This window comes from Nerophis lumbriciformis, linkage group LG03 (assembly GCF_033978685.3).
Source record: "Nerophis lumbriciformis linkage group LG03, RoL_Nlum_v2.1, whole genome shotgun sequence".
NCBI lineage: Eukaryota > Metazoa > Chordata > Actinopteri > Syngnathiformes > Syngnathidae > Nerophis > Nerophis lumbriciformis.
Window position 1 is genome coordinate 11,160,656 of NC_084550.2, and position 16,845 is coordinate 11,177,500.

Consider the following 16,845-nt stretch of genomic DNA (forward strand, 5'->3'; position numbering starts at 1 on the left):
GAACCCCGCAGTAAGTTGCGGAAATCACGCCGTGACAAGTACAATATGTACAGTACATGAACTAACAGGGGCGGTATAGCTCGGTTGGTAGAGCGGCCGTACCAGCAACTTGAGGGTTTCAGGTTCGATCCCCGCTTCCGCCATCCTAGTCACTGCCGTTGTGTACTTGGGCAAGACACTTTACCCACCTGCTCCCACCCACACTGGTTTAAATGTAATTTAGATATTGGGTTTCACTATGTAAAGCGCTTTGAGTCACTAGAGAAAAGCGCTATATAAATATAATTCACTTCACTTCACTAACAGTACTCTTTACTCCCGGAAGTTTGCCAAACTGACAAAACAATATACCTTATAGAGTCATTTAATGTGTCAATTCACAAAATGTTTGTAATACATGCACAGTTGTGAAGTGAAGTTATCCATTATCTGCATCCTTAAGCTACACTGCAAAAAGTCAGTGTTCAAAAACAAGAAAAAAAAATACAAAAATGAGGGGTATTTTATTTGAACTAAGCAAAATTATCTGCCAATAGAACAAGAAAATTCGACTCGTCAAGACTTTCCAAAACAAGTCAAATTAGCTAACCTCAATGAACCCAAAAATACCTTAAAATAAGTATATTCTCACTAATAACAAGTGCACTTTTCTTGGTAGAAAAAAAGAGACCTTTTTGCTCAATATGTTGAAAAATATTCTTAAATTAAGTAAATGTTAGTGCCATTATCTTGACATAATGATATGCGCTCGGCATCCTGATTTTTTTTTTCATGCTTGAAGTAAGAAATGATTACTTTAAAAAAGTAGTTTTATACTTGTGAGTGTTGATGACACAGCTTTGCAACAGTTGATATTCTAGTTTCAAGCATGTTTTACTCAATATAGGTCATCAAATCTCAGCAACAAGCTGTAATATCTTACTGAGATCATTTAGGACCAAAACCCTTAAAAGGGAACATTATCACCAGACCTATGTAAGCGTCAATATATACCTTGATGTTGCAAAAAACCAGACCATATATTTTTTTTACCGATTTCCGAACTCTAAATGGGTGAATTTTGGCGAATTAAACGCCTTTCTAATATTCGCTCTCGGAGCGATGACGTCACAACGTGACGTCACATCGGGAAGCAATCTGCCATTTTCTCAAACACCGAGTCAAATCAGCTCTGTTATTTTCCGTTTTTTGGACTGTTTTCCGTACCTTGGAGACATCATGCCTCGTCGGTGTGTTGTCGGAGGGTGTAACAACACGAACAGGGACGGACTCAAGTTGCACCAGTGGCCCAAAGATGCGAAAGTGGCAAGAAATTGGACGTTTGTTCCGCACACTTTACCGACGAAAGCTATGCTATGACAGAGATGGCAAGAATGTGTGGATATCCTGCGACACTCAAAGCAGATGCATTTCCAACGATAAAGTCAAAGAAATCTGCCGCCAGACCCCCATTGAATCTGCCGGAGTGTGTGAGCAATTCAGGGACAAAGGACCTCGGTAGCACGGCAAGCAATGTCGGCAGTTTGTTCCCGCAGACCAGCTAGCTAAACCCCCTGGATGTCTTGGCTCACACCGTCCCTTATGCCACCGAAGATGATCAAGAGAAGAATATCCACCCAAGCTTCCCTGGCCTGCTGATGAGCGGATGAGGGTATGTCTACAGAATATATTAATTGATGAAAATTGGGCTGTCTGCACTCTCAAAGTGCATGTTGTTGCCAAATGTATTTCATATGCTGTAAACCTAGTTCATAGTTGTTAGTTTCCTTTAATGCCAAACAAACACATACCAATCGTTGGTTAGAAGGCGATCGCCGAATTCGTCCTCGCTTTCTCCCGTGTCGCTGGCTGTCGTGTCGTTTTCGTCGGTTTCGCTTGCATACGGTTCAAACCGATATGGCTCAATAGCTTCAGTTTCTTCTTCAATTTCGTTTTCGCTACCTGCCTCCACACTACAACCATCCGTTTCAATACATGCATAATCTGTTGAATCGCTTAAGCCGCTGAAATCCGAGTCTGAATCCGAGCTAATGTCGCTATAGCTTGCTGTTCTATGCGCCATGTTTGTTTGTGTTGGCATCACTATGTGACGTCACAGGAAAATGGACGGGTGTTTACTGTATAACGATGGTTAAAATCAGGCACTTTGAAGATTTTTTTAGGGATATTGCGTGATGGGTAAAATTTTGAAAAAAACTTCGAAAAATAAAATAAGCCACTGGGAACTGATTTTTAATGGTTTGAACCCTTCTGAAATTGTGATAATGTTCCCCTTTAAAACAAGTAAAACACTCTAACATAAAATCTTCTTAGTGAGAAGAATGATCTTATCAGACAGAAAATAAGCAAATATCACCCTTATTTGAGATATTTCATCTTACTTAGATTTCAGTTTTTGCAGTGTACATTTAAACCAGTGTGGGTGGAGTGTCTTGCCCAAGGACACAACGGAAGTGACTAGCATGGCGGAAGCGGGATTCGAACCTGGACCCTTTAAGTTGCTGGCACAGCCGCTCTACCAACCAAGCCACGCCGCAGTACACATACACACTTTCCCTGCCATTTGTGTTGTTGTGTCCCTTTGGCTTTTATTGTCTTGTTTTGAGCATAACTTTTCATTTTTTATTAGAAACAGACGGGTCAAACAGCAGCCTGTTGTCCAAAGAATCAAAGCTGTGAACATCAGCAAATTGTTTGAATAACCGCGAGGGGGAGGAGAGCAGCACATCCCCGTTTTCTTCCCTCTCCTTCTCCACATCTGAGATTTCCATTTCCTAATGCGAGGCGAGAAGGAAATTAAACAATGTGAATGGAAGAAACGCAGCACGGACATTTACGCGTGTGCCATAAAGCTCGGACGGTTGAATTTACGAGGGTTTGGAGCAGTAAATACTGCACTGAGGAAATGTGATTAGGCTCATAAATAGGATACTTTCCTGCCGTCCTACCCTTCACCCAAAAGTGCCTTGTAAAAGCATATGTTCAAGACGCTTGCCTGCTTTATAATTGCCTTCTTAGCATCAGATGCCCCCTACTGGCAGCAGCAGGTTATCAGTTAAAGTCTGTTACCATCCCACATACACTAATGCATTCTGGGATGCTTATTAACCTCCTTAGTTTGGATCGTTTTTTAAATAAGAAAACATATTATCAATGTTTAGAGATTTACCCCTTTGTAGTGTACGGGCAATTTCGGAAGACACACTTTAATGATCATGCCGGCGGGCTTTCTGCTCCGCCGCTCCCAGTCTGTGAAATGCTCTCCCTGACCACCTGAGGGCACCACAGACTGTGGATGCTTTTTTTTAAAAAGGCTTAAAAACCCTTCTTTTAAAAAAAAAAAAAAAAGCCTTTTTTTAGATGTATGCATACTAATTTTAGCTATTTGGCTGTTCTAGTTTTTATTTATATTTATTTTTTAATATATTTTAATTTATTTTATTTTATTTTTTTAATACATTGTAGCACTTTGAGGTTGTTTACTCAATGCAAAGTGCCTTTTACAAATAAAATATTTTATTATTATTATTATTATTATTAAAAATGATAAAAATAAATGACACATTCAGTTGTACACTTAATGACAAAAATGTAATGTGAAAGTGACATGTGTGGGTACGAGGGCACCACACGACTCGATTCGATCCCATTCTTGAGGGTAACTCTTTCGATTCAAAATCTATTATTTTCTAATGACATTTTGTGCCAGTTGTATGATTACTTAAATTCCTCCCTAAAATAGGTAAACAGCTCTGATACGTTTTTGTCAGTGACGTGCGGTGAGGTTGATGGCTGGTGAGGCACTGACTTCATCACAGTCAGATTTACAAATAAATGAACCCTAAAGAGTATCTTATTCACCATTTGATTGGCAGCAGTTAACGGGTTGTGTTTAAAAGCTCATACCAGCAACAATCAACTAAAGTGTGGGCTTTAGTTGATATAACACTCCCGTCAGGGGGTGCATTCTACGCCGGGGGTGCATTATCCGGCACAACTCTACCACCAGGAGGCGGGATTACTGCGTGCCTCACACAGTGCGTCTTCGCAGCCGTTTTATGATTGCTCAGCACAAGAAATACGTTACACACATCCAGTTGTTGACAAAATACACTGTACATTATATACCTCAGCTAACTAAACTATGGAAATGTATAATATAATTCATATAGCAATACGGTCTGACTGCACAGCAGGCCAGCAGTTAGCCGAGTCATTGCGCAATCCATGTTGAGGCACTGAGTGACGTGCCTCAACTGGCTGCTGACTCACCGCACCGTCTCTTCTCAGTATTTGAACGGCAAATGTGAAAATTCAGCGATTTTGAATAAAAATAATCTAAAACTGGTGAAGTTAAATAAATGGAAAATAACTTTATAGTATAATCACTGGATACATATAACAATTTAATGATTCTTTTTTTCTTTTTACATTTTTTTCCTTTCCATGATGGCACGTGAGGCCCCGCCTCACCTGCCTCCCCTGACTGCACGTCACTGGTTTTTATATTATGTAAAAGAAAAACTGGTTTTGTTTAAAAGTCGTATATATGGAAAACTGGTATCTCTGCCTTTTATAGAATGTGTAGACGCATTTTTAAAGTATATATATATTAGAGATGCGCAAATAGGCAATTATTTCATCCGCAACCGCATCACAAAAGTCGTCAACCATCCGCCATCACCCAAACCAACATTTTATCAAAACCACACCCGCTCACACCCGCCCGTTGTTATATATCTAATATAGACGATGCAAGGCATTAGTGAGGTTATAAAGCTTTTGTCTGTTAAAGAAAGGAGACTGATCCAATGTAGCAGAGACATTCAATGCGTGCCACACATCTCTTGGCCACGCATTCGTGGCTAAGAGATATTAATGCATGATAATATTATTTATCATTATTATAATATTATTGTCATTTCCATTAAGAAAGTGTTGACTATTGTTGCCAATGCCCTCAGATCAGGAGTGCGTTCCTCACACTTTGTGTGCGCTGTTGCAGCAAGCAGAACGAGGCTTTTAAGAAGTTAAAAAAATGTTTTAGAAAGACTAGGCCTATATTTTCGTTAGGTAAAAAAAATGTTCTGAATTAATTTCAATGAATATTAACTTATTAACCTTATAATGCTCAAATAGGGACGAGGGCGGGGTGCACAGTGAAACAGTGAACAATTTCGCGACAAAGATGAACTTTTATTGATTGATCTGCAGCCATGACAAAATATCAGACAATCTCCATTGTCAACGACAGGCAAGAAAATAAAGATAAACACATAGCCTATGTTGTAGGCATAGGCTCATACGTTTTTAAGTTGAAATAAAAAAAATAAATAAAAAATGTGCCTCATAAGCCTTAGGCTGTCAATCACGCGCACAAACTTAAATTATACAATAATATATGTATGTCATCTCTATTTAAACAAAAATAAATTAAATAAATAATAATAATAAATTACCTGCAACTTATTGGCCAAGGCAAATAGCTGAAGGGGGGAAATCAAACCCATCAGACTGCACTTTATCATCAAACCTGAATTATAATGCAAATAGACTGTCGCGACAAACAAAGCAGGCTAAATATCCTTACATTGTCGCCAATCGGAGATGCGCTTCACTTGAAAGCGAGGCCAAATAATTATTCACACATAGTAGTATATCTCGAATAGAAAAACCCCACAATAAACAACGCAATTGCCTTAATTCCTTTGCAAACAACACGTAACCATCAAAATTATTTAGCTGACCGAACTCAATATAGGTTAGACATGGGCTTATTTGGTATAGCCTAGGTAACGTAGACTAATTCGTTTAACATATCCAACCGTATGTCTACTTACCTTTTTTTTCGTTAGCACTATGCAGGAATAAAATGGCATCTACAGTGCCAGGATTCATGCGAGAGCGCCTGGCCTCTAAAATGTGCCCTGCTGCGCTAAAGGAGTGCTCACTTGCGCCACTTGTTGCTGGGACGTGGTGCCTGATGAACAATTGACTGTTTCAAAGAGTGCTGCTCGTTTTTCGTATGTGGGTAACAACATTTAACTCTGTATATATATTTCCGAATTGGTTCAACCGCCAACCGCCCGCATCTATTTAAAATCTATTTTTACCCGCCCGACCCGCGGTTTATCTGCGGACTCCGCGGTTGTGTCCGCAAACCGCGCATCTCTAATATATATATATATTTTTTTTTTTTATTGCTGCTTTTATTTATTCATTAGATGCCTTTTACTGAATATGCACAAGCACTGTGAGATTTATTTATCCTCAAAATTGGCAATATTAAGCATACCTTCCTGTTTTTGGTCTTTATTTTCCAAATATTTGGTGGAATCTCAAAACTGTGCATCCCATAATTTGTTTTTATCTTCCCTCTATCCAAACACGGCCATGGATCAGTAGAGCTGCCAAGATCTGATGAAGTGGAGACTTGAGTGCTTTTATCTTGATTAAAAAAAAAACAGCTGTACTTTTTGTCGTGATCAAAATGTGTTTAATAATTTCTTTCGTGCTTCTAGTCTGATGCCATGTGTTCTTCTGCTTTTCTCTCCAGGTGGAATGGCTGAAGAACGAAGAGATCATCGACCCGGCGGAGGACAGGAACTTTTACATCACCATCGACCACAACCTGATCATCAAGCAGGCGCGCCTGTCGGACACGGCCAACTACACGTGCGTGGCCAAGAACATCGTGGCCAAAAGACGCAGCACCACGGCAACCGTCATCGTTTATGGTACGTTTTTTAAATTATCGGGTTATTGTTGTTTGATAATAAAATATATCTTTTTTATTAACCAATAAGCTGACAATAATAACTGTTGCTGTTAAATCTTGTTTTCTTACCCTTCTGAGTTCATTTGCAAGTCTTGCATTTTGCATGCAATTAAAAATCTCCAATGAGGCGCGATTACCCGTACTGAGCTGTAGGTGTGTGATGGTAAGCAAATCAAGTGCTCCTTTTCCTGTTTGTACTATAAATAGCCTTTCGTAAAGTCCTCCTGAGCTCACTGTAAACAAACAAGGCGTCAATCGTGTGGGATTTCTTCCCCGTTTCAGAGGAATACATTTTGCGTGCTATTAGCACCAAATGTTCTGCAAACATTCCACAAGGAGGGGAAACAAATAAACATCGGGCTTCAACACATCAAACATATAAGTAGGGTTGTCTCGATACCAATATTTTGGTACCGGTACCAAAATTATTGGCTTTATTTTAACAAAAAAATCTTACGGTACATTAAATATATGTTTCTTATTGCAATCGAATAGTGAATTTTGTTACCATACTTGCCAACCCTCCCGAATTTTCCGGGAGACTCCCGAAATTCAGCGCCTCACCCGAAAACCTCTCGGGACAAATATTCTCTCGAAAATCTCCCGATTTTCAGCCGGAGCTGGAGGCCACGCCCCCTCCAGCTCCATGCGGACCTGAGTGAGGACAGCCTTTTTTCAGACGGGAAGACAACAGGGTGAGAAGAACTAAATCATCCGTACTAGAAATAAATTGTATTATTATGTTTATCTTACCTAAAAATAAATATATTTATTAATTACAAAAAAAACTAAATACATTTTTACTATATTTTGCTAAAAACATCAAAATTAATTGTGTTTTTATTTGTATTTTTTCTGACTCCTTATTACATCCAGCCATAGAATCATACATTAAAATAAACATATATGAAATAATTAATTTTAAATTATCATAATAATTCATTTATAATGACCATATTTAATTATTAAAATAATTGCTTGTTTATCAACAACTTTAGCATTTTATTCATTACATTTTGAAGCTCTCAGAAGCCAAGTTATGTTATATCCTTAAGATTTATTTATGCAAGTTTGAAGTATCAATTATCTAAACACAGTTTTGTTTGCATATTTTCAGGATATATATATATGAAATACTTGGTGAATTCTAGCTGTCAATATACTCCTCCCCTCTTAACCACGCCCCCAACCACGCCCCGCCCCACCCCTGACCACACCCCCACGCCCCCCACCTCCCGAAATCGGAGGTCTCAAGGTTGGCAAGTATGGCATATGTTATGAATAATTTCATAGAGCAAACGACGAATGGGGCAAACTTGGTCTAGCTTTAAAATATGTCCCCCTCCCAATAGTAAAAATAGCATTTTTTTTTTTTTTTACCACACTGCAAAAACTGAAATCGAAGTAAGATTAAATATCTCAAATAAGGGTTATATTTGCTTATTTTCTGTCTGATAAGATCATTCTTCTCACTAAGTAGATTTTATGTTAGAGTGTTTTACTTGTTTTAAGTGTTTTGGTCCTAAATGATCTCAGTAAGATATTACAGCTTGTTGCTGAGATTTGATGACCTATATTGAGTAAAACATGCTTGAAACTAGAATATCAACTGTTGCAAAGCTGTGTCATCAACACTCACAAGTATAAAACTACTTTTTCAAAGTAATACTTTCTTATTTCAAGCATGAAAATAAAAATCATGATTTTGACACAATTGTGTCTCATAATTAAAACAGATGACAGCCAAATGGACTTTGCAGTTTTATTTTCAATGAAACAATAGAAAACACGTACTCATATAGTAGTACAGTTGGCACAGTACAGTAAACTGACAGTTAATATTTAAACATTTAACATGTGACATTTCTAACAATTTTGAACAGAAATAGTTCATGCACATTCACATAAATTCTTCAAACTTACAGTAAAAAAAAAAGGTGTTTATATGCGCACTAATTGACTGAAAGAGCACGCACTTGGCGCGATGATGTCATGTTGTCGATGGAAAAATGCATTTTTAGACAATATGATTTGCCTGAGCGCCTAGGAGACCCCGAGAGTAACAAGCGGTTGCCTTGTTGCCTTTCCATTAAGAACAATAAATTAGTCTTAGTATAAGTTTGCTGGTTTCAAGAAATGTAATGCCGAGCGCATATCATTATGTCAAGATAATGGCACTAGCATTTACTTCATTTAAGAATATTTTTCAACATATTGAGCAAAAAGGTCTCTTTTTTTTCCACCAAGAAAAGTGCACTTGTTATTAGTGAGAATATACTTTTTTTTAAAGGGGAACATTATCACCAGACCTATGTAAGCGTCAATATATACTTTAATGTTACAGAAAAAAGACCATATATTTTTTAAACCGATTTCCGAACTCTAAATGGGTGAATTTTAGCGAATTAAACGCCTTTCTAATATTCGCTCTCGGAGCGATGACGTCACAACGTGGCGTCACATCGGGAAGCAATCCGCCATTTTCTCAAACACCGAGTCAAATCAGCTCTGTTATTTTCCGTTTTTTGGACTGTTTTCCGTACCTTGGAGACATCATGCCTCGTCGGTGTGTTGTCGGAGGGTGTAACAACACGAACAGGGACGGACTCAAGTTGCACCAGTGGCCCAAAGATGCGAAAGTGGCAAGAAATTGGACGTTTGTTCCGCACACTTTACCGACGAAAGCTATGCTACGACAGAGAAGGCAAGAATGTGTGGATATCCTGCGACACTCAAAGCAGATGCATTTCCAACGATAAAGTCAAAGAAATCTGCCGCCAGACCCCCATTGAATCTGCCGGAGTGTGTGAGCAATTCAGGGACAAAGGACCTCGGTAGCACGGCAAGCAATGGCGGCAGTTTGTTCCCGCAGACGAGCGAGCTAAACCCCCTGGATGTCTTGGCTCACACCGTCCCTTATGCCACCGAAGATGATCAAGAGAAGAATATCGACCCTAGCTTCCCTGGCCTGCTGACATGAGGGTATGTCTACAGAATATATTAATTGATGAAAATTGGGCTGTCTGCACTCTCAAAGTGCAAATGTATTTCATATGCTGTAAACCTAGTTCATAGTTGTTAGTGTCCTTTAATGCCAAACAAACACATACCAATCGTTGGTTAGAAGGCGATCGCCGAATTCGTCCTCGCTTTCTCCCGTGTCGCTGGCTGCCGTGTCCTTTTCGTCGGTTTCGCTTGCATACGGTTCAAACCGATATGGCTCAATAGCTTCAGTTTCTTCTTCAATTTCGTTTTCGCTACCTGCCTCCACACTACAACCATCCGTTTCAATACATGCGTAATCTGTTGAATCGCTCAAGCCGCTGAAATCCGAGTCTGAATCCGAGCTAATGTCGCTATAGCTTGCTGTTCTTTCCGCCATGTTTGTTTGTGTTGGCTTCACTATGAGACGTCACAGGAAAATGGACGGGTGGTTAAAATCAGGCACTTTGGAGCTTTTTTTAGGGATATTGCGTGATGGGTAAAATTTTGAAAAAAACTTTGAAACGTAAAATAAGCCACTGGGAACTGATTTTTAATGGTTTTATCAATTTTGAAATTGTCATAATGTTCCCCTTTAAGGTATTTGTAGGTTGGCTAATTTTACATGTTTTGGAAAGTCTTGACAAGCCAAATTTTCTTGTTCTATTGGCAGATAATTTTCCTTAGTTCAAATAAAATACCCCTCATTTTTGTATTTATTTTTTTTCTTGTTTTTGAACACTGACTTTTTGCAGTGCAGTAAAATGTACAGAACAAGCCGAATTTACACTTACCCAGTAGCATTTGATATCAAGATATCACAGTGACGTGCGGTGAGGTTGATGGCTGGTGAGGCACTGACTTCATCACAGTCAGATTTACAAACATATGAACCCTAAAGAGTATCTTATTCACCATTTGATTGGCAGCAGTTAACGGGTTATGTTTAAAAGCTCATACCAGCATTCTTCCCTGCTTGGCACTCAGCATCAAGGGTTGGAATTGGGGGTTAAATCACCAAAAATTATTCCCAGGCGCGACGCCGCTGCTGCCCACTGCTCCCCTCACCTCCCAGGGGGTGATCAAGGGGATGGGTCAAATGCAGACGACAAATTTCATTACACCTAGTGTGTGTGTGACAATCATTGGTACTTTAACTTAACTTTAACTTTACACATACAAACTGTAGCACACAAAAAAGCACATTTAATTAAAAAAACTTTATTATGGTCTTACCTTTACTTATAAATTAAGTCCATGCGCCGCAACTAAAGCCCTCACTTAAACTTTCCACGTGCAAGATTGAATCTATTTAAAAAAGTGTAACCGAGGGTTTATAAATGTCGCCTATACTGTATGAAACTACAAAATAACAAACACGGAGGCTCCAGTTTACACGAGGACCACTTTATTTACCTTCTTTCAAAAACCTCCGCAACGTGACATCACTTCCGCTCTTAGCGCCTTCAAAATAAGAGCTCAAGGCATTTACTGTATAACAGCGCATAACAGGAACTCAACATCACAAAGAGGAAAGCCCATGAAAATAGGTTACAAAAGTTATTTAATAAGAAGCCAAAAAGTGCAAAAACAATAATGTTCGTGTTGGAGGAGTTGTGAATTAGGTACACCTGCAGTCTGTAAGTGTATCTAATGTTGTGTCCATGCAGTCATTCACAACTCCTCCAACACGAACATTATTGTTTTTGAACTTTTTGGCTTCTTATGAAATATTTTATTTAAATAGATTCAATCTTGCACGTGGAAAGTTTAAGTGTGGGCTTTAGTTGATACAACAATTCTACGGCGGGGGTGCAGGAGGCGAGCCTCAGCCAGTGCGTCTTTTGCAGCCGTTTTATGATCGCTCAGCACAAGAAATACTTTACACACATACATTTGTTGACAAAATACACTGTACATTATATACCTCAGCTAACTAAACTATGGAAATGTATAATATAGTTCATATAGCAATACAGTCTCACTGCACAGCAGGCCAGCAGTTAGCCGAGTCATTGCGCAATCCATGTTGAGGCACTGAGTGACGTGCCTCGACTGGCTGCTGTTCACCGCACCGTCTCTTCTCAGTATTTGAACGGCAAATGTGAAAATTCAGCGATTTTGAATAAAAATAATCTAAAACTGGTGAAGTTAAATGGAAAATAACTTTATAGTATAATCACTGGATACATATAACAATTTAATTTTTTTCTTTTCTTTTTACATTTTTTTTCTTTCCATGAGGCCTCACCTGCCTCTAGTGACTGCACGTCACTGAGATATCATCCATGTAGATGTTCTCGATGCAGAGATTAAACTGTATTTTCTGTGTTTTCCAAGCAATAATGATTGGATGAACCAATGCTATTTGATGAAATAATAGTCGTATTGTTGGTTTGTCATATTAAAAGTTATACGCCAGTTCAGGACCCCGGTGACAATAACTCCAGCTCCCATCTGCCGCTTCAAATTAGCTCTGCTTTGATGCCAACTCTGGCCCTCATTGTGATGCCCAACAAAGCCCCCCTTGACCTCACCTCAATTTAAGACCCACCAATCACGCCCTCCTTTAAAAAAAATCACAACGCTCTGGCCAGCGAATGAGTTGTGCGAGCATATGGCAGCGCGGCAGCTGTGACTTAACGACGACAACAAAACAACTTGCTTTCTAAATTGGTTCCGTTGAAATCATCTCAGGCTTTCTCAACACCGCGAGGGATAAAACAACTAAACTAGCCTCTCCCTGGTCCTGCATTCTGGTTTTTTTGGGGTTTTTTTTTTTTATCAAATGCCGGTGTTGAGACGCCAGCGGAGGAAACAATGCACATACCCCACACAAACAAACATTGTGTTTTCCTCAAGTGTAACGGCGCATCTACCCACTGAGCGCTTCAATCACAAATAACTGAATGCGCTTCGCATGTGTGTGTATGTGCACTGGCTACAGACAGCCAGAGATGGAGTGCTTTGACACTGATGTATCCTTACAGAAATAGATTGTTCAATCTGCGGTTCAATCTCCTTGGCTCCCCCAAGGCCTCGGCTGACACTGTTGACAAGGTGAAAAAGTTGCGGGGGGGGACAGTGGATCACAGGGGGGGATAAAACATAGAAGGGGTAGCATGGATGGCGAAGACTCAGGTGAGAGAGGAGATTTAAAGGGGAACATTATCACAATTTCAGAATTGTTCAAACCATTAAAAATCAGTTCCCAGTGGCTTATTATATTTTTCGAAGTTTTTTTTCAAAATTTTACCCATCACGCAATATCCCTAAAAAAAGCTTCAAAGTGCCTGATTTTAACCCATACTTGCCAACCTTGAGACCTCCGATTTTGGGAGGTGTGGGGAGGGGGGTGGGGGTGGGCGTGGTCGGGGTAGGACGGGGGCGTGGCTAAAAGGGGAGGGGGTATATTTACAGCTAGAATTCACCAAGTCAAGTATTTCATATATATATATATATATATATATATATATATATAAGAAATACTTGACGTTCAGTGAATTATATATATATATATATATATATATATATATATATATATATATATATATATATATATATATATATATATATATATATATATAAATAAAATAAATACTTGAATTTCAGTGTTCATTTATTTACACATATACACACACATAACACTCATCTACTCATTGTTGAGTCCAGGGTTGAATTGTCCATCCTTGTTCTATTCTCTGTCACTATTTTTCGAACCATGCTTAACACCCTCTCTGATGATGCATTGCTGTGTGGCACGCACAAAAGTGCTTTCATCAAATGCACTAGATGGCAGTATTGTCCTGTTTAAGAGTGTCACAACATTGCTGTTTACGGCAGACGAACTGCTTTACGGTATACAAAAAAAGTGACTGCTGTTGTTGTGTGTTGTTGCCGCGCTGGGAGGACGTTAATGAAACTGCCTAACAATAAACCCACATAAGAAACCAAGAACTCGCCCTCGATCATTCTACAGTTATAACGTGATTGGGCAGGTACGCTTTTTTTATATTGTGGAGGACCTGAGTCCGCCTGAATTTCGGGAGATTTTCGGGAGAAAATTTGTCCCGGGAGGTTTTCGGGAGAGGCGCTGAATTTCGGGAGTCTCCCGGAAAATCCGGGAGGGTTGGCAAGTATGTTTTAACCACCCGTCCATTTTCCTGTGACGTCACATAGTGAATACAAACAAACATGGCGGAAAGAACAGCAAGCTATAGCGACATTAGCTCGGATTCAGACTCGGATTTCAGCGGCTTAAGCGATTCAACAGATTACGCATGTATTGAAACGGATGGTTGTAGTGTGGAGGCAGGTAGCGAAAACAAAATTGAAGAAGAAACTGAAGCTATTGAGCCATATCGGTTTGAACCGTATACAAGCGAAACCGACGAAAACGACACGAGAGAAAGCGAGGACGAATTCGGCGATCGCCTTCTAACCAACGATTGGTATGTGTTTGTTTGGCATTAAAGGAAACTAACAACTATGAACTAGGTTTACAGCATATGAAATACATTTGGCAACAACATGCACTTTGAGAGTGCAGACAGCCCAGTTTTCATCAATTAATATATTCTGTAGACATACCCTCATCCGCGCTCTTTTCCTGAAAGCTGATCTGTCCAGTTTTGGAGTTGATGTCAGCAGGCCAGGGAAGCTAGGGTCGATATTCTTCTCTTGATCATCTTTGGGACGGTGTGAGCCAAGACATCCAGGGGGTTTAGCTCGCTCGTCTGCGGGAACAAACTGCCGCCATTGCTTGCCGTGCTACCGAGGTCCTTTGTCCCTGAATTGCTCACACACTCCGGCAGATTCAATGGGGGTCTGGCGGCAGATTTCTTTGACTTTATCGTTGGAAATGCATCTGCTTTGAGTGTCGCAGGATATCCACACATTCTTGCCATCTCTGTCGTAGCATAGCTTTCGTGGGTAAAGTGTGCGGAACAAACGTCCAATTTCTTGCCACTTTCGCATCTTTGGGCCACTGGTGCAACTTGAATCCGTCCCTGTTCGTGTTGTTACACCCTCCGACAACACACCGACGAGGCATGATGTCTCCAAGGTACGTAAAACAGTCGAAAAAACGGAAAATAACAGAGCTGATTTGACTCGGTGTTTGAGAAAATGGCGGATTGCTTCCCGATGTGACGCCACGTTGTGACGTCATCGCTCTGAGAGCGAATATTAGAAAGGCGTTTAATTCGCCAAAATGTACCCATTTAGAGTTCGGAAATCTGTTAAAAAAATATATGGTCTTTTTTCTGCAACATCAAGGTATATATTGACGCTTACATAGGTCTGGTGATAATGTTCCCCTTTAAGGTATGTAAGTACCTTACAAAATATTTATGTGTCTCTGTGGAAGACTCTCGCTTCCGGGTTCTTCGGACCACCAATCACCGACATGCCAGGCTCTTCCAGGTTGACGATAATGTTTTATTTTTCAATAAATTGTCTTTTGTCTTGTGCTTTTCAGTAATTGTCTTGTCTTGTCAGTCTCGCTCTCGCTCTCGCTCGTGCTCCACCACCAACCCATCTATCCTCCCCGGCTGCTGCCTTTTAACAGAGCGACAGGTGATTAGACAAACAGGCCCAGGTGGGCCATCTACGCACCTGTCGCTGATCTGGCAGCCGGTCCTGGCACACCCCGCTTCGCTGCAGGTCTGCAGGCCACGCCCCCCCCTTACAAACTCATTTAAAAATTGTATGTAAATTATCAAAAAACTTTCCGTTCCCTGAGTTCCCAATGAGCAGACAAGAGGCTGTCTTTGTTACACCAAGCAAAGGCTTGGAAAATTCCATTGTGCACGATGGGCGGAGACGGGAGGGGCTTATCTATTGTCATCCAAGACCTGCTCAAGCTGAAGCCAGGACCAGCCCAAGGACCAGCCCGAGGAATCTTTTTCTTTTGTGTTAATGTGACCGAAAACAATGACTGTTTCCATACTCCCCATTCCTTTAGAAACAGAGCCTGGGTGACACTGTGAGAGGTTACAGGTTGACACGTTTCTCCTCAATTGAGCAAAATTTAATCATGCCTCTGTTTGATTCTTTGCTTCTTGTCTTGTTTAATAGATGTCATCAGTGTTTGAACCTGACACAACGTATATATCCTCGGCTCATATAAGGAAAAAAAACAATTATACAATTTAGTGGGTACGGCTAAGATCCCAGTGCACTATATAGTCCGGAAAATACGGTATATTTTGTTCGCAAAACTAAATGCTACAATGGCAATAAGCAGCAGGTTTAATCTCTGCCTACTATGAGTGGTAAATTACAAAAAGATGCAAAGTAAGATGTGTTTATTAAATCACTGACATCTCTTTTTTGCAGTCAATGGTGGATGGTCGACATGGACTGAGTGGTCCGTGTGCAACAGCCGCTGTGGACGGGGCTTCCAGAAGCGAACACGCAGCTGCACAAATCCCGCTCCTTTGAACGGTGGTCTCCCGTGTGACGGACAAGCCATACAGAAGCTACCGTGTACCACCTTGTGCACTGGTGAGTTGGCACCATTGAAAGACCGCCTCGCAATATAGCCGCATCGTTAATATAACATCCCCCACTTCACTCTAGTGGACGGCGGGTGGACCGACTGGTCCAAGTGGTCGGCCTGCGGGACGGAATGTACCCAATGGAGGAGGAGGGAGTGCAACGACCCGGCCCCCAAAAACGGAGGCAAGGACTGCGAGGGCCTCGTGCTTCAGTCTCAGAACTGCACCGACGGTCTCTGCATGCAAAGTGAGTCAATATTTCACTGCGAGCTCATAAACAAGATGCACCTTAGTATTCGCTAGTCGACTCAACTATAAGTTCAAAGTTCAAGGTTTTATTCGTCACATGCAGTGAAATGCTTTTTTCCATGCTCTTCAGATATTGCGTACAGTGGGATCCAGACACTAGTTGCAGCATCTAATACACTAAATACAAAAACTTGAATAGCTCTGATGTACATTAATTACAAGACAATAAGTTGTACAATAAGTCACAGTAGTTATGGTAGAAGTATCAGTACAAGTACAATATCAAATAGTATAACAGTATATACAATATATACAGTATATACAGTATAGGAAGCA

At 40.3% G+C, this 16,845-nt stretch overlaps 1 protein-coding gene across 2 annotated transcripts in view; it reads left to right on the forward strand.

Moving 5' to 3' along the window:
• The window catches only part of LOC133578904 (netrin receptor UNC5C-like), a 637,428-nt gene that overhangs the window by 494,778 nt on the left and 125,805 nt on the right, over positions 1 to 16,845 (forward strand). For both annotated transcript variants that reach the window (XM_061933431.1, XM_061933438.1), the window contains exons 5-7: positions 6,557 to 6,737; positions 16,100 to 16,267; positions 16,343 to 16,507. In XM_061933431.1, the coding sequence (XP_061789415.1) occupies positions 6,557 to 6,737; positions 16,100 to 16,267; positions 16,343 to 16,507 (514 nt within the window). The remainder of the gene's footprint in view (positions 1 to 6,556; positions 6,738 to 16,099; positions 16,268 to 16,342; positions 16,508 to 16,845) is intronic.